Source organism: Monopterus albus, unplaced genomic scaffold (genome assembly GCF_001952655.1).
Source record: "Monopterus albus unplaced genomic scaffold, M_albus_1.0 scaffold324.1, whole genome shotgun sequence".
In the NCBI taxonomy this organism is placed as follows: domain Eukaryota; kingdom Metazoa; phylum Chordata; class Actinopteri; order Synbranchiformes; family Synbranchidae; genus Monopterus; species Monopterus albus.
Window position 1 is genome coordinate 212,166 of NW_018128204.1, and position 24,419 is coordinate 236,584.

The 24,419-nt window shown below is 41.1% G+C and overlaps 1 protein-coding gene and 1 long non-coding RNA gene across 2 annotated transcripts in view; one reads left to right on the forward strand and one right to left on the reverse strand.

Moving 5' to 3' along the window:
- LOC109974208 (uncharacterized) overlaps positions 1-22,439 on the reverse strand; it is a 24,244-nt gene extending 1,805 nt beyond the window's left edge. The window contains exons 1-3 of the long non-coding RNA XR_002276938.1: positions 22,320-22,439; positions 4,494-4,625; positions 1,812-1,869 (exon numbers count right to left, since the gene is read on the reverse strand). This is a non-coding gene — a long non-coding RNA (uncharacterized LOC109974208). The remainder of the gene's footprint in view (positions 1-1,811; positions 1,870-4,493; positions 4,626-22,319) is intronic.
- The window catches only part of cyp26b1 (cytochrome P450, family 26, subfamily b, polypeptide 1), a 32,089-nt gene continuing 20,061 nt past the window's right edge, over positions 12,392-24,419 (forward strand). Inside the window, exon 1 of the mRNA XM_020624296.1 lies at positions 12,392-13,662. Within this exon, the coding sequence (XP_020479952.1) occupies positions 13,459-13,662 (204 nt within the window). The 5' untranslated portion in view covers positions 12,392-13,458. The remainder of the gene's footprint in view (positions 13,663-24,419) is intronic.

Consider the following 24,419-nt stretch of genomic DNA (forward strand, 5'->3'; position numbering starts at 1 on the left):
CACTCCAGTCCCCCCCCCCCCCCATAGCTCTGTGAATCATTTTAGCATCTTTAAGCTCTTTGTTTTGGTTTTATGATGCTAAACTTTACTGTGTTGGTTCGTTCTCATTATCATGTCGTACACTGATATACACTACCTGCTTAGCAAACAGTTAGCGACTTGTAAAGGTAGTTATTGCTATAAAATAAAAAGAGAGAATACTGGATTTACATTTATCAGGTATATACCGTGTTGGGGAGTAACTAGTTACTGTAATTAAATTGCAAAGTAAATATTGTAATCAGTTGTGGTAGTATGAAAAAATATGTAATTAAATTATAGTTACTAATCAAAATATTGGTGATTACAAAGGGGTTACCTTTGGCTTATTTCCAGACATGTTACAATGTATTATGTAACTGAAGTTATGTTGAAGAACCTTAAACAAAGGTTTGACAGTAATAAGTGCTGAGTTCTGTTATCAAAGGTTATCTGGCAGAGAAATATTAACTTTCAGAGAGAAAGAAACATAAGAATAAAAGAGAGATAATAGCAGTTTAAGGCTTTCCTCAGTTTCAGCTCAGTCACATTAATGATAAACTTGTGCAAATGAGCACTCTTCAAAGTCTTCCTTTCTACTGCACACACACTTTGAGTATTATCTTATTATTCCTCCTCTGACTGTGGTGTGTCTCAGACTCCTGTGGTCTGGCAAGTGTGAGAAGACGCAGGCCTCTCCTTCAAACAGGCACATGACTCCACTTGAACATCATGTTTCACTGCTGTCTTTTGTCTTTTTAAGATGAGCCAGACACATCAAGAGCCTGGATAAAGGAGCTGTATATAGATTTGATTTATGGGTCTGAGTAAAGAATCTTTTCAAAGTTTCTAGGACAGAATTGTTACACAAGTGTCCAAATAGATTAGAAATGTGGTCTTAAGTGCCATCAAAGAAGTTGTTTGTTGTCAGGACATTTAAAGCACTGGTCAACAAACGGAAATGAAATATGTTGTGAAGGAAAGACTTGGAATTTCATGTTAATCTAACTTTGCATATATGTGTGTGGGACCTACAGAGGTGAAAGGTCATTTAAGGTTATCCTGGGGTCATGAGAGGACCATACACAAGTACACTTTGGTGGGGTGTCTTATCTAATATCAGTGTTTCTCTCACCCACTTGGTTGAATCTTTATGCCTTTTTTCATATCAGATGACTTGGTGTTTGTGTGTGCGCCATGCTCAGGTTTGGTAGTGTGTTCTGGCAGACAAGGAAGAGGCAAACAGCCAAATATAGAAAGAGGAAGTTGGTATATAACATGCTAGAATAATACAAATCAACTATGAGCAGGAAACAACAGATAAAGGAAGACAGGAAGGAAAGTTGTTGTTTCCTTCCCTCCTTTATGCCCTTGTTAATATTGGTATTAATAGCAATGGCAGAAAAACTACAGCTACCGCCTTTATTCTAATGTCTTTCTAGACTCTTTTTGAGTTTTCTGAATCCAATAATTTTACTTTTTGTAATTCTCATTGGTGTGTAATCCATAAAGATGGACATTAACCAGCCTCTTTATGAAAGAACAAATAATTAAGACATTGCAAAGACTGCTGTTGCTCTGCCAACTTCCACTTAGAACCACTAGGTTGATTTTGGAAGGAAATCTATTGGACTGCTTTATGGCACAAAAGAAACATGCCCCATGTCTGAAAAACGCTAGCACGCAGTACACTTTGCCTATATTTGACGCGTGTGCTTTGATTAAAAAATAAAAATAAAAAACCTTGCAGTTACAAGGAGAGAGAAGATGTGAGAAGAAGGTTTTTTCTGTACCTGCACATGGTGGTAAAGCTTTCAACACCACCATCGCTTCCTAGCTTGGGTCTGGCTCCTGTGTGTGAGAAGGAGTGAAACAATCAGCCCAACAGATAACAATGTGTTTACTCTACTTCCTCCACAAACCGAAAGAGCCACAGGTGGATGAAAACACATGGAGAGAGTGAAACAACACAGGTGCAGTTCATTGTTGCCTGGCAGACAAAAGCAGCTTTAACTTTTCCTTCCTGTTGGTTTTCAGAATGCTCAGAACAAAACTATACAAAACAATGCTTTTGTGGATTTTCAAAACAAAAGCTTTATATTTTTGGTCTGTTCTTTACTCATGTCTTCTTCTGTGAAACCTGCGTTTGTGTGTCCACTTAAAATGTATGTGCATGAGAATACTGCTATAATGAAACGCACACACCCACAGAGGTATAATGAAGACAGATGAGACAGCGCACACACTTCTCCGCACCTCTTGGTTATTGATGAGCCTGAGGGGTCAAAGGTTACAGAAACACCAACTGAGTCTGTGTAACTTTCACTTTCTCCCCTTTGTCATTGCACTTTTTAAGGATAAGAACAAAAATGTCTTTAAATTGTTCAGTTTTCTCACTTTTTCTCTACATTTTTATTTCTACTTTTCACTTTTCTTTTGCTCAACTCTCACTTTCTGCCATCATTTTTCTGTCCTTTTCTTGCTTCCTACTGACAACATATTACTGCACTACTACTAAAAATATTAACAAAATAAACTCCACTGCTTTTTAAAATCTCTGCATCTCATTCTTTTTTGTTTTCCCTGTCCCTTCTCCTCTTCTTTACAGCTTTCCAATATCTTTGCAACACGTATTCCTCTAATGTAGCCCATAACCCCATAGCTAATACACAGTATGTAGGTATTAAGCTATGGTAGGTCACTGGGCATGCTAATGTTTGCAGCTAATGTCAGAGCGGATAAACACATGGTTTAATCCAATCCTTACACCACTGCTTGCGTGTTTTCTCCTCTCCATGCACATTGTTTTGGCATTTGAATCCAAAACCTATCTTATTATTTTGCTAAGCTATGATTAGACAATCCCTGTTTATAGATAATAGTTAATTACATGTAAAAATTTGGACTTTTGTTTGTTTTCGAGCACCGTCTCTACTGGTCATCATATACCATTTTAACATGACCATTAGAATGACTTGTGCTCTTTTTGTCATAATTTGTCTTTGACTACTAAGTGGGGAATCAATTTATGCAACTTTGAACACCTGGAGGTCAGAGCTTCTTCTTTTATTCCCAACAGCACAAGATATGCCAGAAAATATTTGTTAAAGTAACTTGATTTAAAACTGGAAATATCCCCTGAGCTGCAGACAACCACAATATTCATCTTGCTAGATGCCTGTGGTCTGGACCTCTGAAACCCCTCAACCCTTCTCTTCCTCCATTCTCCCATCTCTTCATCTCCTTCGGTTTTCATTCACAGTGATTTTTACTAATACTCCCCCTAAAATAGCTGTGGCCTGACCAGCAGCTTCTCTTTCTTTCTGAAAGAAGACTACTGTGTGTGAGTGTGTGGGTGAGTGAAACCCTGCCAGTTTTTCATTCCTTTTTTGTTCCTGACCACATAAGAAGAAAGCTGAATTATAATGGGGCCCATTATTAAAGTTTAGCAGAGACCTGATAGCTCTGCATTTTGGGCTTTGTTATAATACGTGCGTGTTTGTTGGATTTTTTCCCCCTGGTACAGTCAATACAAAAACATTAGAACATTAACGTGTCGGACGGCATTACTGTAATTGTCGTTTTAGATCTGATTCGATACAGACCTCTCTGGGGAAATTTTCAGAAATGTGTGTGCGCATGCAAAAGGGTAAATGTGAGAGATTTATCCAGCTGGGAAACTGACTGATCTATTCATACATACTGATAGGGTGACAAATGAAAATAAAAACCAACATAAAGTATCTTAATAAGGTGCTGGGCCACCACGTGCTACCTTGGCACTGATAATACAAGTCTCTGAACTCTGGAGGGATGAACACTGTATTTGTTCACTCAAAATGTAATGACTGGATTTTGAGCATTGTTTTAACTTTAGATTTTTGGGGGGAGAAGCAGGGTATGGCCCACGGAACAATCGATTAGATTTTGGTGCTGCTCCGGATCATCATCCGAATCCAAGAATATTTTAAAGAAAAGGCTGCTGACTGTATGTGAGAGTCCCCCTTGTGGCCAAAAGGCACAGCTGTGCTGCTCTAAAGTGGACTTACATGCAGCCAAATGGTGCAAGTTGTGTGCGTCACTGAAGGACTGTCAATACTCAAACCACTCAGGTCAAGAAAATCAAGAAAATGACAGCATTCGGGGTTTATTGAAATGACCAATGTCAACAGTGACTTGACAATGGCCACATAAATTGTAGCGCTTGTCCATCAGGGGAAAAAATTGTACTAGCATGATGTTATGAGAACAGCACTAAACCTCACAGGGAGGAAGTTGTAGAGGACAGAGTTTATGGACATTGTTTAACTGTGATCTAGGGGGAGACTTTTTACGGTAGTTGTACTACCATAATAGGCCACTGAGGCAACAAGGCTGATTCACTGCTCATAAAACTTCTGTAAATCTTATTTTTTTTAGCCCAGCTGTGGGATACCATCCCAGTTTACTGCCCAGTGCACCCCATCCTTAATTACCTTCTACTTTCAGGGGTGACAGTGATGTGATTTTCTTTCTCACAATGATCTCACACCACATTCCTCAGGTTCTCTCCTGGTCAGCTTCTTCTATCGCAAAGTAAATGTTAGCTTCCTGATGTTTTGCTCAGCCTGCATAAAGAAACACAATCAAGAATACATTAACAAGCATGTTCCAAAAAACTATTTAAAAAGAGGTTTAAATAGTTTCCATTCCTAAACATTCTGCTGTTTAATTGTTGAGCAAATTTTAGAAAAAAAATTGACAAAATGGTTTGTTGTCCTTCCTGTGAACAAGAATAGTTCCCTGAGGCAAACATTAAAAGATGAGCAAAAGAGAAACACACACACACTTGAGTCATTGAGCCCAGATGTCTTCATTCGCCTTTTCACCTATGTATAAACAGAACTGCTGAAGCCAGAACACTCATAAAACTGGATTTAACCTGAAGACACACTCATGAACCATTACACTCATTTACACAAAGCATTATCATGAACTCACCTGACTGTTTACACTCTTTGACATACACCCACACACCATGTTGACTCAGTGAACTGTGTTTCTAGCTCACAGCAGTGTGTCATCATGGGAAACTGGGGCTACATGTGTTATGTATAAACCTAGTTAAGTACAAGTGTACGTCACAATGTTTGTGGCAAATGGATTTATGGCTGTACACACACACACACTCATTCACTGTGCCCCCCTGTGCAGTGCAGACTAATAATTCTGGGAAGTGTGTACGGCCTTGTTGGCACCACGCGGCGTGACTGTCAGCAGGGGATCTGACGCGGTGAGGACTCAGGAGAAGACAACTTCTTGCTAGTAAATAAATGGATACAACTCAGGTTTTCAAAGTTTTTTGTGTTTTATGAAGAAATTCAGTCAGCACGTTTTAACGGATCTCAAAAAATACACAGTGAATTTTGGTGAGTAGCACTAAATGTAAACAAAGAGCGTTATTACAATTCATCCTTAAGGTGGCATGAATGTCTGGGGATCACCGCAGTCAGTAGGATTCCTCCTCTGAGGACCATGAATGTTGATCCATACAGTTGGGATACGTGTGGACTGAAGCAGTGGATTGGCTGACTGATATTGCCACACAGCTGGCACATCTAAAAACGTGATAGTACAAGACTAAATGTGAAAGAAACAAAAGAAGCAAAGAGGCAATAAAGAAACATGAGCAAAAAAACTAAGAGGAGTGGAAAGAAAGTGGTTTCAAATATAAAACCTACATATTAAAACAGTAAACATACTCAGTTTTAGACTCATCCTGAAATAAAAAACATGGAACTTGTATATTAGTATAAAACACATGTAAAGAACATTTTTCACCCAAACAAACAGGAACATAAAGAACCCTCACAAGAACAAATAAATGGCATTAAAGAAGCATCTACAGACGTCTGGCAAGCCCACTTTTTTCTAACTCCCCAGTCTTTCATTTTTCTAATTTCCGCCCTGATCGATGGCTTGAGGCAACATACAGCATCAGAATTCAATGCAGCTCCTTTCGGAGCCACAGAACCTCTTTCACATCTGCAGTAGTTTCCCCAAAAACCTAAACAGATTATGATGTTGAAAATTCCACTTTAAGTGAAGGACCAGAATCCTTATTCCACCCCTGATCTGTCAGGGTTGAAAAGGTTAAAAAAGTATCCAGTACATTTTACGCAGACCAGACTCCATCTGCTGTAAGCCAAACTTGCCAGATTTAATTTGTAAATAGCTTGTTCTCCATCAACACATAATAGCAACCCTCTGGGACTTTTGGTAATTCCCTGCCTCTGATTGTGTTTTTGGAACACCTGCAAATCCAAAAACAGGAAACCGCAAACAGCAAGCGGATGATGCAGATATCTTGAAGTTCACTTGGACACAGATTTGTATATGGGTGACTGATGATTTCTAGGGGTTAATCACAAATCTGACCGTTCTGCCTGTAAATCATTGCATTAGCGTGAATCTTACTGTAAGTCTGCGATCTGTGTGTGTGTTCATATTCACTTCCTGTGTCCTGCTAAGCCGTGTAAAGCCCAAGCTAAACACCTCGGCTGTGAAAGGTTGTTCCAGGGGCAGAGGAAATTGTAAATACCCTTCTTAACAAATCTCACATGCATCAGAATACACACACTCGGTGACACACTTTGATGCTGACTGTCATACACCCACACAGTCTCCACATATGCTCCCTGTGTGTATGTGTTTAGGTAAAGTGTTAAAAGCTTAAACGGACATAGATGTGGAATGTAAAGATAAGGCCTCTTTGTTTATACAAAGAAACACACACATACTTGTACCAGAGCCACACAAAAGTGGTAATGATCTAACTCACACACATAACAATGTTAACAGGCTGAGCAGCACCAAAGATTCCCATCCCTGCCCGGAGTGAGAACAGTGGAAGTCTAACGCATTATACAAGAGTTCGTGACCTTGTAATGGACTGGATGAGGTAATCTCGACTCCAGCGGAGGATTTTCAGGAGAACTGTGTTTCGGTTTATGAACGTGTGCAGCTGGTCTGAGCTTCTGGTGAACTCAGTCACCATAGCCAGAGATATATCAATAGAATGTGAATCAGCTTTGAATCACAACTGCTTTTACATCATTAAATCTGCTTTAGATTTAGTTCTGGACTCACGACTCAAACCAAAACTCATTAAATTTTAACTGAACAAGACCTAAGGATGAAAAACTCTTTTACTGACCCCAAAAGCTAAATGTCCATAACATATCTGCAGCAAATTGAATGAGCTGTTTATGTGCGTATATCTGATATATAGTTATATCTATTATCAGTGTCTGTGGAATATATGGACTTTGCAGTATAGTACAGAATATACCAGTTACTACTAGTGTTTTCATATAAAGTATTTTTTATGAAATATATCTGAATGAAGCACACAACAGGTGAAGTCTTGATATTAAATATATAATTTTGTCAGGTAAAGAATACAACATATGTGCATCTATCATTTGACTCAAATATATATGTAAAGACATGACTTTATGTACTGTATATACTCTCTGTAACTCATTACCTTTATACACTGCATTTTTAAAGGAAGAAACATCTTTGATCAGTAGAGATTAACATCGCTGTCCAGCGCCTTACTTTGAGTTTACAGTAAGTGACTCAAAGACTGAAGATGGTGGACCGCTGTAGGTCGTTCTGACAAAAAGTGCTCTCAAGTTAAAAACAGAAATGACAAAGCAGTATTCTGAGACCCCTTTTGACAGGTCCCCTTCAGCTGGATGTTTTATTTTTTACAATTACTGCAGCAATTCCTCAAATTAAACAACAAAACATGATGTTTGTCTATAGTTACACACTGTCGGCCAGCCAACTTTCAGAGATCAACCACATTTTTGTATTACCACTTCAATATAATCTATCATCACATATATACAGTATCACATGCATGTGTTTTAAAAGCCCTTAAATATTTCAGGGGTATTTTACTCTGTGATTATGGTTTTCTTGTTGTTGACAGCAGAGCCCATTAAATCTAAATATTGTACCCATAATCACAGTAAGGAATTTCTGCTTGGGTATTAGTGATATAATGCAGTTTTGACTGTAACAAACATACAATCCAATATAACCACAGATTACATGTGGTCAAACACTGGCCAAGAGCTGAAACAATGTTGAACTAATGAGACAAATGTGCGCTAGGCCACTTTTTCATTGACCTCTATATTTATTGCGAGACAAGGTACTAGTTTTCAGAGCGTTGGCTTCTGTGCCACAAAAAGGGTTCTTATATAACTAATGTAAATTGACATTAAGAGAGTGGTTTGTCCACTAAATAAAAGCTCCAGACGTAAAACGCCTTTAACCAATCCATGATCTGACTGAGGAGTTGCCAAGAACAATGTTTAAATTACAAATTTAAGTTTCTATTTAAGTCTCTATCTCTTTATTGTAATATAAAGAACAGATGATGGTTCTGTCCATTTGCAGTGCAGCGACGCTGTCCATGGTGCTGACACTCCCAATATCTCACCTAAAGAGAATTTTTATGTAGCTCTGATTCCACAGACTGCGTGACGTGTGATTTTGTCGACATAAATATACGGAGTCTGCACTCACTATACATAAAGCCCTTAAAAAAACATCACAGAAAACGTTACTGTTCACTCTGGGCATACTTATAATGCAAAGGGTAGGCAAATTGCATCTCTTGAGGAAGCTCTGGTGATCAAAAGCACCAGAGTGGCTAATGAATGGATAGTGTGGTGAGTAGGTTATGCCACATGGCCCAGCGGTGGGAGAAACCACTTTGCGTGGTTCCAATAAAACACAGAAAACTGACATGACCTGATGCTGCTTGTCCCTTTAAATCCCTTTGTCATGTGTTCCACTTTATTCACAAAAGGCACAAAAATTTCACAAGAAAAAGACAAATATATAATAAAAAATAGAACTATAATACAGAAATAATAAACACAAAGACAATGCTGTCACTGTTGACCCTCTCTTTCCAAATAACTCTTTCCTCCCCTCATGCCAATCAGTTGCCATGTAATTCTCCTCCACTAGGCGGCAGCATTGAGCTGCTATCAAAGAACAAGTGTGAATGTGGGAGAAAAGGAGAAAAGGTAAGAGAAAGAGTGAGAAGGTTCTGGTTTTCTTCAGTTAAATACCTGAAATGGGCACAGAGGATGCCCCCTGAGACTTATTGTTAACTTGGACCTGTGGGGAACTAGGGAATAAAGGAGGGAAGAAGGAGAAGGAGAAAAAGTGAAGACAAGAGAAAAGGGAATGAGCAGAAGATCTTAAGAAAAGAAAGTGTGAACCCATGCAAAGAGACAAAGGTTTAGCATAAAAGAGAAAAAACAAAGGAAGGGGAAACAACAGCAACAGAAACTAAACAACTGAAAGGAAGGAAGAGACAGAAGAAGAAAGAAGAGCAGATGACCTGAATGAGTGAAAGTTAGGAAAACCAAGAAAAAACGGACTTTACTTTTGAGAAACCAGCTTCAAAAACTTAAAACTATGATTCACCCTTGATGATTCATGACAGTATGAAAAACATGGAGCTCCTGAGTGTGTGCTGCTGCAGAGGTCAGGGTCTCCACAGGCTGCTTCTCTGTTATGTAACAGCTGCTAAAATCCCAGATTACATTTAGAGGATCTAACTGAAGCCAGTTCATTTTCTCTGGAATCCCTAAGTTTCCCTCCAGCATCTGGGTCTCAGTGATCTAATTGTTCTCTGAAAGCTTACAGTCATGGCCAAAAATACTGGTGCCCCTGCATTTCTGTCAGATAACACACCACCTCTGCATCATGTGGACCTCACTGGGCATGGACAAAAGAAAGAAGAGCAAAGAATTATCTGAGGATTTGAGAAGCACCATAGTGGAAAAGCCTGGACAGTCTCAAGGCTACAAGTCCGTCTCCAGAGACCTTCCTGTTCCTGTGTCCACTGTGGGCAATATTCCCAAGACGTTTACAGCTCATGGCGCTGTAACTAATCTCCCTGGATGTGGACGAAAGAGAAAAATAGATGGCATATTGCAAGGATTGAATGGTGGATAAAGAACCTTGATCAACTTCCAAACTAATTCAAGCTGACCTGCAGGCACAGGATGCGACAGTGTCCACTCACACTATCCGTCGCCATCTGAATGACAAGGGACGCTATGGTAAGAGACCCGGGGGGGTGGACCCCACTGCTGGCACAGAAACATAAAAACGCCAGAATAGAGTTTGACAAAACTTAGCTGAGGAAGCCACAGTTCTTCTGGGAGAATGTCCTGTGGACAGATGAGACTAAAATAGAACCTTTTGGTCGAGCACATTATTCTACTGTTTTCAGAAAACAAAATGAGGCCTTCAAAGAAAAGAGCACGGTCCCCACAGTCAAACACGGTGGAGGTCCATTGATGTTCTGGGTTTGCTTTGCTGCTTCAGGCACTGTGTGTCTTGACTGTGTGTACGGCATTATGAAATCTGAAGACTACCAATGAATTCTGGGGCACAATGCAGGGCCTAGTGTTAGAAATTTGGGTCTCTGTCAGAGGTCATGGGTCTTACAGCAGGACAATGACCAAAAGCAGACCTCAGAAAGCACCAGAAATGGTTTCAGACAATGTGCTGGAGAGTTCTGAAGTGACCGCAATGAGTCCAGATCTAAATCTCATAGAGCAGCTGTGGGGAGATCACAAAACTACAGCTGGAAGAAGGAACCCTTCAAATCTGAGAGATCTGGAGCAGTTGGCATAAGAAGAGTGGTCTAACATTCCATTGGAGAGGTGGAAGAAACTCACTGATGGTTACAGGAAGTGACTGATTTCAGTTATTTTGCCCAAAGGGTGTGCCACCAAACATTAAGTTGAGGGTGTCAATAATTCTGTCCAGTCTATTTCTGGAGTTCTGTGTGGAATGGATCACATTTGGCTTTTTCTCTGCTTGTTGTTCCAGTGCAAACAAAAACATGAGAATACCAAAGAATTTGTGATTGCAACAATTTTCTGGGAGAAGTGGTGAGTTATCTGGCAGAAATGCAGGGGTGATAATATTTTTGGCCATCACTATGTCCCCAAAGAACAATAATATCACAGAAAGCATTGGGTGGAATTAAACTCATGACCTTTCAGTTACCCAGACACTTGAATCAGTGCGTTCAGCTCTTCAGTCATCAGCGTCTGTCATTTTTGTTCATGAGTAATGACACAGAGAAGAGTGATGGGAGACAGAAGAGGTGGGTGATGGGATGATGTGAACCCACTAATGGGAAAACATCATCAGGGATTTTACACAAAGACAAAGAATTAACTGTCTAAGCTTATACATAAAAAGTAGTAACAGTAAAATTTGTTCTGCTGAAATGTAAGATATTGAAAAAGTATTAAGAAAAGAAACAGAAAAAAAAAACAAGGGAAAGCCCCAGAAAGTGAACAAGCAGGTTCCTTCTTAAACTTTTTGCCTGTATAAAAAATGAAAAAAGATGTTGGAAAAATGTGAAAAAAAGTGGAAAGTTAAAGAAAGAATGAGCAGGACTCTCCCGTGTCTCTTGAGCCAGACACTTTATCTATAAATAAGACTTTTTAAAAAGATGCAAAATAAATGATCAATTTTACACTGTGAGACCAAGATTTCCACTTTTTTAGACAGATTTTAGTCATTTGAATAGTTTTGGAATTAAATTATGCCAGTTTCTGTCTGAGGTCCGTGGCTCATGTCCCATCGAGCAGCGGGAACATAAACTTGAAGGAACATGAAAAACTGAAACTGGACAATTAGAGTCTAAAGCTACAAATACGCACCGAATCTGGAGCATTAAGACGCATCCGGAAGTGAACAAAGGCGAGTTTTTCACTTTCAGATTCTGAATAACTACAGTTCAACTTGTTACTGATTGGGAATCTAATGTTTCTTTTAGTAAAAATGACGTTACACCAGCCGTGGTGTGTACACAGCGCTGTGTTAGTCTGCAGGTGATTAGTTCAAGAGTGCGCACGTCCTGCACGGAGACAGAAGCCATATAAATAACCGCAAGCCCTGTTTCTCTCTCTCTCTCTCTCTCTCTCTCTCTCTCTCTCTCTGCTTTCCCCACTCTAGTTCTCTTTCACTGGCGCTCTGCCAGCTCCAGCACGCTCCAAGCCTTCTCTCTTCTTGCGCCGAGAGGAGAGAGAGGATGGAGGGAGGGAGGGAAAGGAGGAGGAGAGAAGGTGGGGGTCCTCCAGGAGCTCAAGGAGGTGGAGCAAAGGGGAGGGATGAGGGAAGGAGGGGAGGGGTGTCTCTCTGCCTCTCTTGCCGTCGCTGGAGTGAGGTGGGGTGGGCTGGAGGGGGGCCACGGGAGCTTGGACGCCTATTCGCCTTCCATTTGCCTCCGCACTATATAAACACTCATTGGTGCCTCTGGCTTGTCGCGCACACAGTTTTTACGCACGCATCCATACACACACACACACACATATATATATACTGAGGGTGACTTGTATAGGCAGCCAGTGGGGAGAGAGAGAGAGAGAGAGAGAGAGAGAGACGCGCTCTCATAAACAGAAAGGTACACAGAAGAGAGTGGACGACAGAAAGTAAGAGAAGGAGGAGGACGTCGGTGGTTCCAGAGCATCTCCAGCGCACCTCTTCATTCCAGCACGCTCACGGATCTTAAACGACTACTACACACGTTATCTTCCTCGAGTTTGCTCCACAGAGATTAATATTTTTGCAAACAACTTTTTTTTATTTATTTATTTTTTAGTTGAGAGAGACGCGATTCCTGGGAGAGTTTTTGGTCATTGCCCCCCTCCCAAACCAAGTGTTTCCATCCCTCGAGAACTTTTAAAAAGTAAAGCCCTTGTTGGTTTCAGGGCTCGGCTTCACTTTTTCCACGTGTACCACGGTGCCCCAGCTTCTGACATAAACGTGTCACCTTGAGATTTTTATTTGCCTTCAGGTTTCAGACTCTTTTCCTCCAAACTTAATTTTAAGTCACTAATGCACAAACGAGATAGAACAAAAATGAAATTTCAAAAATCAGGACAGTCCCCAGTCTTGTGTGATTCTTGTCCTAAATGATCACATCATTAAACAGATTATTCTGGTTTTTTACAGTTTACAAGCTGTTTGACTTTGAAAATCCGAGCAACAGAGTTCACCTGCAGCATCTCATCCGCTCAGCCGACACTTTGATTTGGACTTTTTACCCACAGAACTGCCACTTTGTGACTATTTAAAGACAGAGATCCAGTCTGTCTGAACATCGCACTCCACGCAGTTCATTCATTCTGAAAACACTCTTGTCGGTGATAGAGCGCTTTCAATGCGTAAAGGAGCCCTGTGCTTTTACGCAAATAAACTTTGATATCAAACTTTTTAATTCGCCCCGGGAACCAAGATCTATCCATTTTTGTCACAAATAGAGTTTCAACACAACTTACACCAACTTTTTGAAACTCGTCCCAGAGCTCCATAGAGACCGCTTGGCTCTCCATCACCATGCTGTTCGACAGTTTCGACCTCGTCTCGGCTCTGGCCACTCTGGCCGCCTGCCTGGTGTCCATGGCCCTGCTCCTCGCTGTCTCCCAGCAGCTGTGGCAGCTCAGATGGACGGCCACGCGAGACAAAAACTGCAAGTTGCCCATGCCCAAAGGATCCATGGGTTTCCCCTTCATCGGCGAGACCTGCCACTGGCTCCTGCCGGTGAGCGCGCCCTCTGGCCGACTCTGGACGGGGAGGGGGGGCTTGGTGGAGCGCGAGTCGGTGTCTGGGTCAGCGCTGGTGCCGATGACTACGCGGGGACAGAATGGGACTTTATCCAAGTGTGATAAAATCTGTGTTATCATTATATTCGGTCAAATACTTTACAGACTTCGTTGCAATTTGCTGTCTTAGTTCCTTTATCACACTTTAACACTTTCACCGGTTTTACTCTGCGCGCACCTTAATCACTTCAATATGAAGTTGCTGATCAGTGGGTCTGCAACGGGACAGTGAGAGAACCTTGATGTTGACTAGTACAAAGCTCCGTAATCACCAATATCACACTTTTCCACACATTTTGCCACATGCGTTAATCTTGTTACATGTGCTTCAGTTTCACTGAAAACAAACATCCAACAGAAAAAAACGCCAGTTTGCACCTTTTAACATGTTTCAATTTGACCCAAAATTCCACAGCGCACAGTATTAAATCTACACAAACTGTCCTGTCAGCCTCGGAAATTTCTACAGTCCTCTAAAATACGTGTCTTCAGGTTTAAGATGGTTCCTCCTCATCCTATGGGCACACAGAGCGACTCCAGTCGTCACGCAGCCGCCGGTAGCCGCTCACACAGGACAGTCACAGACTTTCATTTCACTTTTGATTGGTTTTTAGTCCTACAGACTCTCATCGACTCTCCTTCTGTGGCTCTATCCAGCGATCAGATCAGTTTTTGTTATCTCAGACGGGAGCGCATCGCCTCAGCCAACCGCGGCGGGACTTCCCCTGCGTGGCGGGGTCGAACCGCAGTCAGGCTGATTGGCTATCGGTCATATGTGATACGGCGGCATTTGGAGGGGTTGTCCCTGAGTAGCAGTCAAAATAAAATAAAAAACAATCTCGCTGCTTCCCTGATATTTCAAATGAAAGCTTGGTGCTTAACATAAAAACAGGTAATAATGCCTTGAGCGATTATTTAGGGAGGTTTATGTTGAGAGAGAGATACGTTCTGTTGGTTTTGCGCACCCCAGACTCTCTCTCCTGTTCTCCTTCCTGGTGAATGCAGACACCACAGCTTTGCTCCCTGCATACTCCTCTTGGAGCATGTACGGAACAAAAAATCAATAATCTGATATTTTGACAGGTGGGATAAAGGCGCTAGCAAAGGGAATATCCTTGATAGGCATGGGATGATCGGTTAATCATTCGTTCATCTTCTTGTTTGCTTCACAATTTGAGGAAATGATCTTCTCCCACGCACGCTTGCTCGTGAACAAATGGGAATAAAACCCCGTAATCCTTTGTATGCAGGAGTATCTATGAATGTGTCAGAAGTGGTACTTAAGCTTTATGTTTGTGCCAAAAGAAAGAGAAATGTGGACCAAAGAGGCCAAAAAGGACTTTTACGCAGCTGAGAGAAGAAGAAAGAAGAAAGGGTCAGGATTACAGTTTGACCCTGCTAGGCTGCACGAGAGTCCCACTACTGAGCACTGGGAACTGATGGCTCCCAGGAGCATGCCCATAGAAAGGGCTGGGGGTGGTGGATTTAAAAAAAAAAAGGAGAGGGAGCGAAAAGGACAGAAAGAGAAAAATCTCAAAATGAAAAGCAAAAGGGTGGGAGGGTGGCTGCACGCACGACTTGAACTGGCGGTGTTCCTCTCTCTTACATCTGACACCGAGCTAGACGTGTTCCCGGAATGCAACCGAGGACCACGGCCAAGTTTATCGTGGGGCGGGTGGGGGTGGAGGCATGCCAGTCAGATAGAAGAATGAAAGGCTGTGTGTGTGTCTATACTTATGGGGACCAAATGTCCCCATAAGCAGAACAAACACTGGAAGACTCGATAAAGTTAGGAAGGTCTTGGTTGGCTTCTTTCAGCAGCCACTGTAGATTGGGATGAGGTCCTGACCTAACCATGAAGTTTTTGTCAAGAAATGAATGCAGTCTGTAAAATGTCTCATGAATATTGAGAGAGACAGAGATGCCGGGCTACAGCCTAATCATCATCTGCCCTGTAACACAGTGAGGCAGACAGAGATGGAGATCTGATGCAACCCTCTTGCCCAGATGCAGCTTTGAGTCTCAGCTACTAGTCTGCTGCTTGACTGCTCATGGAAACGACATGTCAGACGTGTCCCTTCTCTGAGGAAGTTGGGGAAAAGACAAAAGAATGCGCCAAGAACTCAAAGAATCTGATCAATTCGAGAAATTAAGAGGCAGATGCTGGGTTTTTAGGACTGAAATGGTCTTGATTAAGAGCGACAGAACAAAAGATGGGAGCTGCATCCAGTACGTTGCCTTTCCTTTGCTTCACAGCAGCATTTTGTAAAGGAATCCAATGTTATGATAAACACTTTCATATCCAATCTAGTAGCAAATAGTGAAGCACATATACTAGCATGATATGTTCCCAAATAAAAGTGAGCACTGTTTCTGCACATTTTTCTGAGAACAGAGTCACGCAGATGACGGGGTGATCAATCAAGACAAATCAGATTAGGCATATTTACATTCAGTAGCAGAGCAGTAAAAGTAGAGGGAAAGTGGAAATATCTGACTTCACATGCTATGAAACATAAACACAACCTTTCTCTGACTTTCAAGTATTTTTAGGTTCCTAAACCTTAAGTAGTCCCCTCACCAGTGGGGGCACTGGTTTGGACACACAGTATTTTAATATTTGGATGATAGGACATTTGATAGAGACTGCTGAGTTTAAGAATATGAGCTGATCAAGTATTCTCTTGGTCTGTTTAGTCAGGTACTCAGTAATTAAACCTGTAATAACCAGGGGCGGATCTAGAAAATTTTGGATGGGGTGGCCAAGCGGGGCTCAGACTCAGAGAGGGGTGGCACAATTGAAATACAATTAAAGAGTAAATTAAATCCTAGTTTACAAAATAATAAACACATTATTAAGAATTAAATTGTTTAGTTTGTGTAAAAATGAGACACACACAGTGCTTTTTTTTTTTTTTTTTTTTTTTAAGCTAACTTTGGTTGTGCTCCTTATTGACTCCTGGGCGTAGAGGGTTAAGGTTAGGGTTATTTTAACTTTAGCAGGGGTGGCACTAGGGGTGGTCAGCCTGATTCTGGGGGCGGCCAGTGTCACCCCTGGCAATAACTGATTTTTTTTTGCCAATTGAGGGCAGTAGCTGTACATAACACCAACATATCATCCCCATTTAAGATTATAGAGCAAACCTTTTAGCGAACTTCTTTACACATTCAGCGCTTACGAAGCAACGTAACACATTCCTGGCCACCTGATTAAGTCCAAAATTCACTTTTGTTTTTTTAGCTCTGCTTTTGGTCTTTTATCAAATCTTGAAAGAAATATCTGGCTCTTTAGCTGCTGAGCGCCCCACTGTGTTCACCAGCTAACTGCATCTGTGTGCTGTTTTCGTGCTGCGCTGGTAGTATATAGTGAGATTTTTCTCTGTAAAAAGAGCTGCATGCTGCGGCCAAAAACTATGCTATGGGAGCAGTGAGAGTGAACCATGTAGAGAAATTGCAAGTAGGACAGCTGAACAGTGAACTGAAATTTGCTCTGTCAGGCCTGGGGGAGCTGCAGATTGGTCTGATAATTTTTTTAGTGTAATCACCAGGAGCAGCTACTGATACATTATCATTATAAATCTATAATATTTAAATACAGGGTATTGGTGGGTGTCACAGTGTGTGTTTCTATGTTCGAATGAGAGCTAGGAATATGTCCTGAGGCAACCACAGTTGCATCAAATTTCTCTGGATACAAATTTGTGAGAAACTGCCAAAAACACATTTTTCTTGCATCTAGTTCACGTTTCGTTATTTTCTTTACTCACGTTCTCTTTGCTCTTTCAACCTTTCTTCTATTTTCCCTTAGCATCTACATAATCGCTAATGTGTGCATATATACATACAGTATAGTTTTACCTCAACACATGAAGCAGCAGCAGCACATTTTTGTAATGGATCCATTTTAAAGCGATCTGCAGTTAGAAACAGTTTTTGCCAAAGACCTGTCTGCTCTCATTAGAAGCTGGAGCTTTCAAAAGGGATGGTGCCAAACAGGAGCGCTACTGAGCAGGGACACACACCCACACACACACTCACTGTACACACATTTCTTTTCATTCCTTGTTGGGACTTTACACTGACTCACATTCATTTGCTGGAGACTTACCCCAACATTAATGGATACTGCTTCTTGCCTAAGACCTAACACCTAACACCTAACACTTACCCTAACCTCATCCTAACCTTACACCAAGTTATCTGATTTACATTATGACTGCTGGGGAAGAAGGCGAGTCTCCACAATGAGAGTGTGTAAACAGGCTTTGGTCTCCACCATGTGCATAAGTAACACCAGGTAAACGCGCATGCAAACACACATGCACACATGTAATCGGTACCTACATGGCACGTGGTGCAGATTTTTCTATACGATGACATAAATACACAATAGCAATGTATTCATGCTTTATAGAGAAACTCCAATATGCTTTCCATACAGGAGTTCACATGTATAAACACAGAACAGGCCGTTCACATGCAGTATATGCACGACATTGTGATAATCTCGTTTATATAAAGGTTATTTATGCAAACAGTGTGTACAATTTGTATTATTATTATTATAGTATGTGTCCTACAAAGTATATTTTATAGCAAATTATATTAGACAGAAAGGGACAGCCCAATTTGTTTTCCAAAACTTTATAAATTTCTTATTTTGATATACATCTGCAAAACTGTCAACTGCTCATTCCTTAACATTTTGCTCAGCTTTTTTGGCATTAAAAAAGGCGAAAAATTAAATAGGGACACTGTTTGTATATAAAATGGCTCCGGTTCACAAATTTCGCAGTCGTTTTGACACACAGTGATGAAAAACGGCAACAAATTTTCCTACATTTCCTGTAACATTACAATTAATATATAAATTGCTTTATAAAAATACATTTAAGAGTAGTCAGATAAAATCATCCTTGCTCAGAGGAAGTTGCAAAAACAAGCAGCAACAGAAACAATATGTAGATTTCAACACATACACAGTACGGTCCAGTATAATGACAGGATTTCTGGGTAATGAACTGTATCAGCTTTTAAGCCTTAAAGCATTTACCTGTTGCTGCCACCCGGGGGCGCCAAAGTGCAGCATACCCAGACGTGACTTTTAAAGATATTTGTTAGTTATGATCTAAATTTAAAAACAATGTATTGGTTAGTTTAATCATGTTCTAAGATTTCTGGGTAATAAAGTTCTTCATACTTCCAAAATGTGCTTATCTGCCAAGTCTGGGATGCAACAGTGTAGCGTTCCCTGTTCTACAGAAGCGATATTAAAGCCACCGACTCAGACATCAACTGATGTAGTTTCCAGTCTATGAGGGAAACTTATCTGGTCTTCTGTATACAGGTTTTCCTGATATCTCTCTACCCGCATGCACACAAAAACATATGTGTTGCAGGCAGACTGGACTGAATCTGGGTCAGACCAAAGGAAATGAGCACAGGGTACTGATACTCAGACCGTACAGAGTGTTTTGTGAATACGCCTAAATCAGAGACAATAGTGCACATGCACACACATTCTAATGCATGATCCATCTGTCTGCCAGCCTGTCTTCTTGTCTCTGTCTGTTTTGCAGTGATGAAGTGCAAATGATGGCGGGCAAAGTAATAACAGTCCTGCAGACCAAACACTCTCCCATCACACATAGTGATGACAGCTCCTTCTCTCTCTCTTCTTCTACACCTGTCCTGATGTCGCCTGCTTTTTCTGGTAGCACATATAAAGACCACTCTATATTTTACACGCAGGGATACTTTGGGATATATTCTTGCTTAAATCTCTCTGCCCCTTGTGAGAAAGGCATGGTGCCTTCAATTGCAATTTTATTTGATAAGTTGCATTTCTCTTCGATTCCTGTTAACTAAAGGAACACAGTAATGATGGACATTGACACATTTTTCAAATCAACTTACTCAGGATTCAAAAATTGTCAGGTGGTGTCACAGTTTTACTTCTTGCATTTCTTCTGACTGTGTGACATTGCACAAAGTCAGATTTAACCATTTCGCTAACATTTGATTCAGTATATCATGTGATTTTAGACGATCTGTGTCTTAAAACTCTCCATAATCTTAAAAATCACTCATTATGACCAAAGTGTGCATAAGATGCAAGCTATTTGTTTTTATGTGGATTGTGCCCTTAAGCAGCTGAGACACAGCAGGGATTGTGAGGCCTGGTGGATTCATCTATAGTAGGTTCCATTACTGTGGTCCAGCTCGCTGTGCACAGCATAGCTGCGGTTCCACAGGCCTGAGGCACGCGCACACACATTCACTGGAAAAACGTTGAGCATACCGTATGCACAGAGTCATATAACCTGCAGCAGACGCACATATAGAGCTTAGAGGTGCGCACAGCTCGACACATGCTTCACTCAGCACACATGCACAAAAGCGTGTGAGCTCAGACAGATCATATTACAGTGCTGACTGATGAAGTTTCTCTTTTTGTTTCTGTTTTGTGATTGATGCTAGGAGAGCGGCAGGCGCTGGCAAGCGTGAGCGTGTGTTTTTGTACGAGTGTGTTGGGTAAGAGATACATAGTTCACTGAGCGGGTACAAGGAGCAGTATTCGTATGTGTGTTTTAATGGAGTTAATATTCAAGGCAGGACCCTTGAACCTCAGAGGACTCTTCTTGTCAGACGCTGCAGACCTTTGTTCAAGTTTCGCCCCATCTTTTCAGCTCACCTTTCTTATTTATTTGATGAGAATCAAGTCTTAGGCATGTTTTTCTTATTCCTGTTTATACTTTTATGTCTTACTTTTAACTTTCCTCCACTGTAGCATTTTATTATTCCTCAGTTGTTGCATCTTTTCTCTGTCTCCTCTAGCCCGTTTACCCCAGCCTTTCACCTCCCTCCATCTTCCTCCACTCATAATCAATATTAGTAAAGACGTTTGTCGCTTTGACTGTAGCTTTATCGCAAACAATCCAGCAACGACAGCAGCACATAAATCAAGAATGCTCTAAGAGTAAAAGAATCACTCCCCATGTTTTTTCACTTTCTCCATCTTCTTCACTCCTTCTCCATCTATCTGTCCCTTCCTACCTACCTCCTCTAGTTCGCATTATCAGGTACTGGCAGCGGTCTCGCTTGTCCCCTCTTTCACCCCAAGAACACACTGCTCCCTCCTCTGACACTCTTGTCTTGGTCCGGGTATAAAGCACAGTGTTACGCTCTCTCTGCCAGTGTGTGTGTGCGAAGGAGAGGTTGTGCTTTTACTAGTAAATTTGTAAAGTTTTTAAAGGTAGACTTGTTGGTTTTGGTCTTTATGGGATTAGTTGACACTTTATAAAGTAAAGTACAGTAGTAGTCTTACCCTATGAATATTTACACACATACAATGTAACAAGAGTGCTTGTGGCGCTTGGCTGCTAATTTGTTTCTAGTGAACAAGAAAACCACAAATATATAATTTCATTTAACAAAACATGTCAGCAATCTCCTAAAGCATCTGGGCACTGTAAGCAAACATTACTCAAACAGGACAAGATACTGCATTTGCTTGGGACTATTTTCAGTTGTGGATTAATACACACTTGGCGTTCTAGTGAGCATTTAAAGCAGCAGCACGACTGATAAACTACAGCGCACATAATGAACAAACATATGTCAGAGTATGGCTAACTGATGTGTCTTTAGTACCGGTAGTATTTGGACAACAACGCAGTTCTGCAGCATGGCGGGATACCAAATACACAGTCATTGCTTGTTACTGACATGGATTGTTTGCTAGTTTTGTTATTTTTATACAATTTGCTGACAGTAAGTAAACAACAGTATATATTTATACACGCTGTATACTTAGATTTGTTGTGTGCCTGTATTTGCTTGTAGTTGAGGATCTGGTGTGTGTGTCAGGGTATTAGTTGGGGTCCTGGGGGTGAGCGCTTAGAGAGTTTTGAACAACCATAATCTCCCTTTCTATCATGTCCCCGGGTCAGGGGCCAGCCCTCTCTCTCCCGCGCTCTCTCTCTCTCTCTGTTCCCGTTGTTTTTTGGCTGAACCATCCGTAGCCCTTTTCCATTAATCCGTCCTCTTTGAAACCAGCACCTTTCCCATCTCTCCACCTCCTCTGCCACGCTTTGCGCTCGCTTTCTCTCACCCCACTTTTAGCGCTTTCCTCTCTCATTTCCTTAATTTGATTCTTTCCTCCATCTTCCTCCTCTTCTTCTCTGTTTCTTGTCTTTCCTTTCATAACTTCTTTCTCCTGCTGTCTCTGTCTCTCTGATGTGGTGGCGTGACCGCAAAAGGACGGGGTTCATTGTCAAGTCGAGGACCTATTGCACCATTCAGACGCACAATCACACATACAAAAACTCACACATCGGTTCCTTGGGATTCCTGGCACTGGCTGAACGATTGACAGCTGAAAAGAAAGGAGGAATTCCTCACAGCCTTTGACCTCGTTTCCTCACCCAGGTCCATTCTTTGCTTCTATTGCAGCTTTTTCACTTTTAATTTTAGTTCAATGCCTCAAATTTGACACCACATTTGGGTTTCTGTACTGCATTTCTCAAAAAGTCATCTTGCCAAACCGTCTTTCTTGAAATAAGTACAAGTTTCCTGAGGTAGTAATGGACTCACCTGGTCTGTCAGGGACACCGCACCAAGACGATGAAGAGCGACTTCACATTTCTTTCACCATCGTCATCGGCTAAAAGATGCACTTGAACAAACAGGAAAGACCTCAGCTGGTGGCCGCCCTTTACGCATCCTCAACGCCTGCAATGAGAGGACATGACTAGTCATTAGTCTGCAGTTTTTCTTTGGTTCTGTGTTGAAGTAAATATGAAGTAAGTCAAAGATCACCTAACAGTTGTTGGATGATCTGCTACTGCAAAAGACAGTTTGTAATGCTTCGGTTTACAGAACTGAAGTGAAATTGACTTACAGACATAAAAAAATGAATACAGCGAGTTTTCCAACCTGCACTTTGAGCTGCAATCTAAAATGCTACAGATATGTTTCGAACTCCATCCTTCTTTGATCAGTTTCTTTTAAGCCTTCAATGAATGTGTACATACAAAAGGCTTGTTTTGCTTTTCCAGAAGAGCATGGCCATGAAGATGCACTTAGTGGTTTCCCCATCTTTAAACTTTAAAATCTAGGGTGCTGGTAATGTTACAACTCTCAATATTAATAGCTGAAAAAACTATAACATAGAACAAAACTGTCAATTTCACTTAAACTGGAAAACCTTTACAATTCTACAAATGAATTCAGTGACTCAGGTAATCCTTTTAAAGCCATCAATCGGCCCTGAGGTTTCACACAAATGCAAAGAAAGAACCTTCACTGGTGGACAACAACACAAAACATATTCAAGAAGTTTGGCTGCAGACTTCAGCCACACTTCCCAGTGTCTTCACTGCCCTGAAAGTCAAAAACACTTTCATCCTCAAATCAGCACCTTCTGTCTCTTTCTGCTCTCTCAAAACCATGGCTGTCTTTCCTTTCTTATACAAATTATTAGCATGATACATGCAAAGTTGTAAAACATCTTTGCTGCATCCATAAGAGCTTCTGCTACTGTTTTCCCATCAGTCTTTTTCCCCTTCTTTTCTAGCAAAGCTGCCTCTGCTCACCCTAATATTTCTGCTTTATAGCTGCTCTAAATGTACCCTCTGCACACATACTGTACACACACACCCCTGTCCCTCCGGCAAGGCAGTGTGTGTTTGTGTGTGTGTGTGTGTGTGCCGGTTTAGCCGCGGCGTTGATTTGAGTAAACATAATTAGCTGTGTTTTTTTGTCTTGCCCTAATAAAAGAGTCATTTGTTGGACATTTCCACTGTGCTACAAAGAGGACATTTATAAGCCTCGGCCCAGGTTCACCCCCAGGCCAACCCCGACAGAACAGACGGGGTATTTTTAGTACAGCCGGGCTGTGTATGTGTGTGTGTTTAACAGAGAGAGAGGGAGAGAGAGAGAGAGAGGAGTGTGAGAAAGAGAGAACAAAAGTGATGGAGGTTTCACAAGATTTTCTGTAATCATGGTGGCACTTATCAAAAGTTTGGACTGTGTGTATGTGAATGTGTAATGAGAGATTTGGCATGTTTGAAAAGTGTTTGGATTGAGCGTGTGGAAAATCCTCACTGACACCCTCCCTTCTTTCCCTCCTTTATTGAGGTTCTTGGAAAATATCTGATAAATCTTTGCTCAAAAAATATAAAAGGAACTCTGTAGAAGCTGACATCATTGGCTGAATCCAGACTGTAGACACAGCCCCTTACTTCATTGTTAAACACATATAACCTTTAACCCCGATACTGCCTTAATTTTACCTTGATTCTGACCTTACTTTACCCTACAATGAATCTTAACCTTCAGCTCTGTGCACTTGATAAAGTGTCACGGTCCAGTTTGAAGCTGCATTCGTTCTTCTGTTGCCTGTCAATGTCCTGGTGCCTCTGTCTCAACTGTACATTTTATATAAAAGCACAAATCTTAAAGTAAACATTTAATGACTGTAACAAATGCTCCTTTGTTGACTGAGTCTGTATAGAACATATGTTCTAAATGTTCCATGATGTTTAAGAGTGAAGATGTGAAGCTATTCTCACACGTGATTGCGTTGCTGATATTCCACTTTTGTTAATATAACTCCAATGAAACATACTGAAGACACCATATAATAGAGGCATTTAGCAAGGAAAAATACTAATTTAACAGTCATGTTTAAAC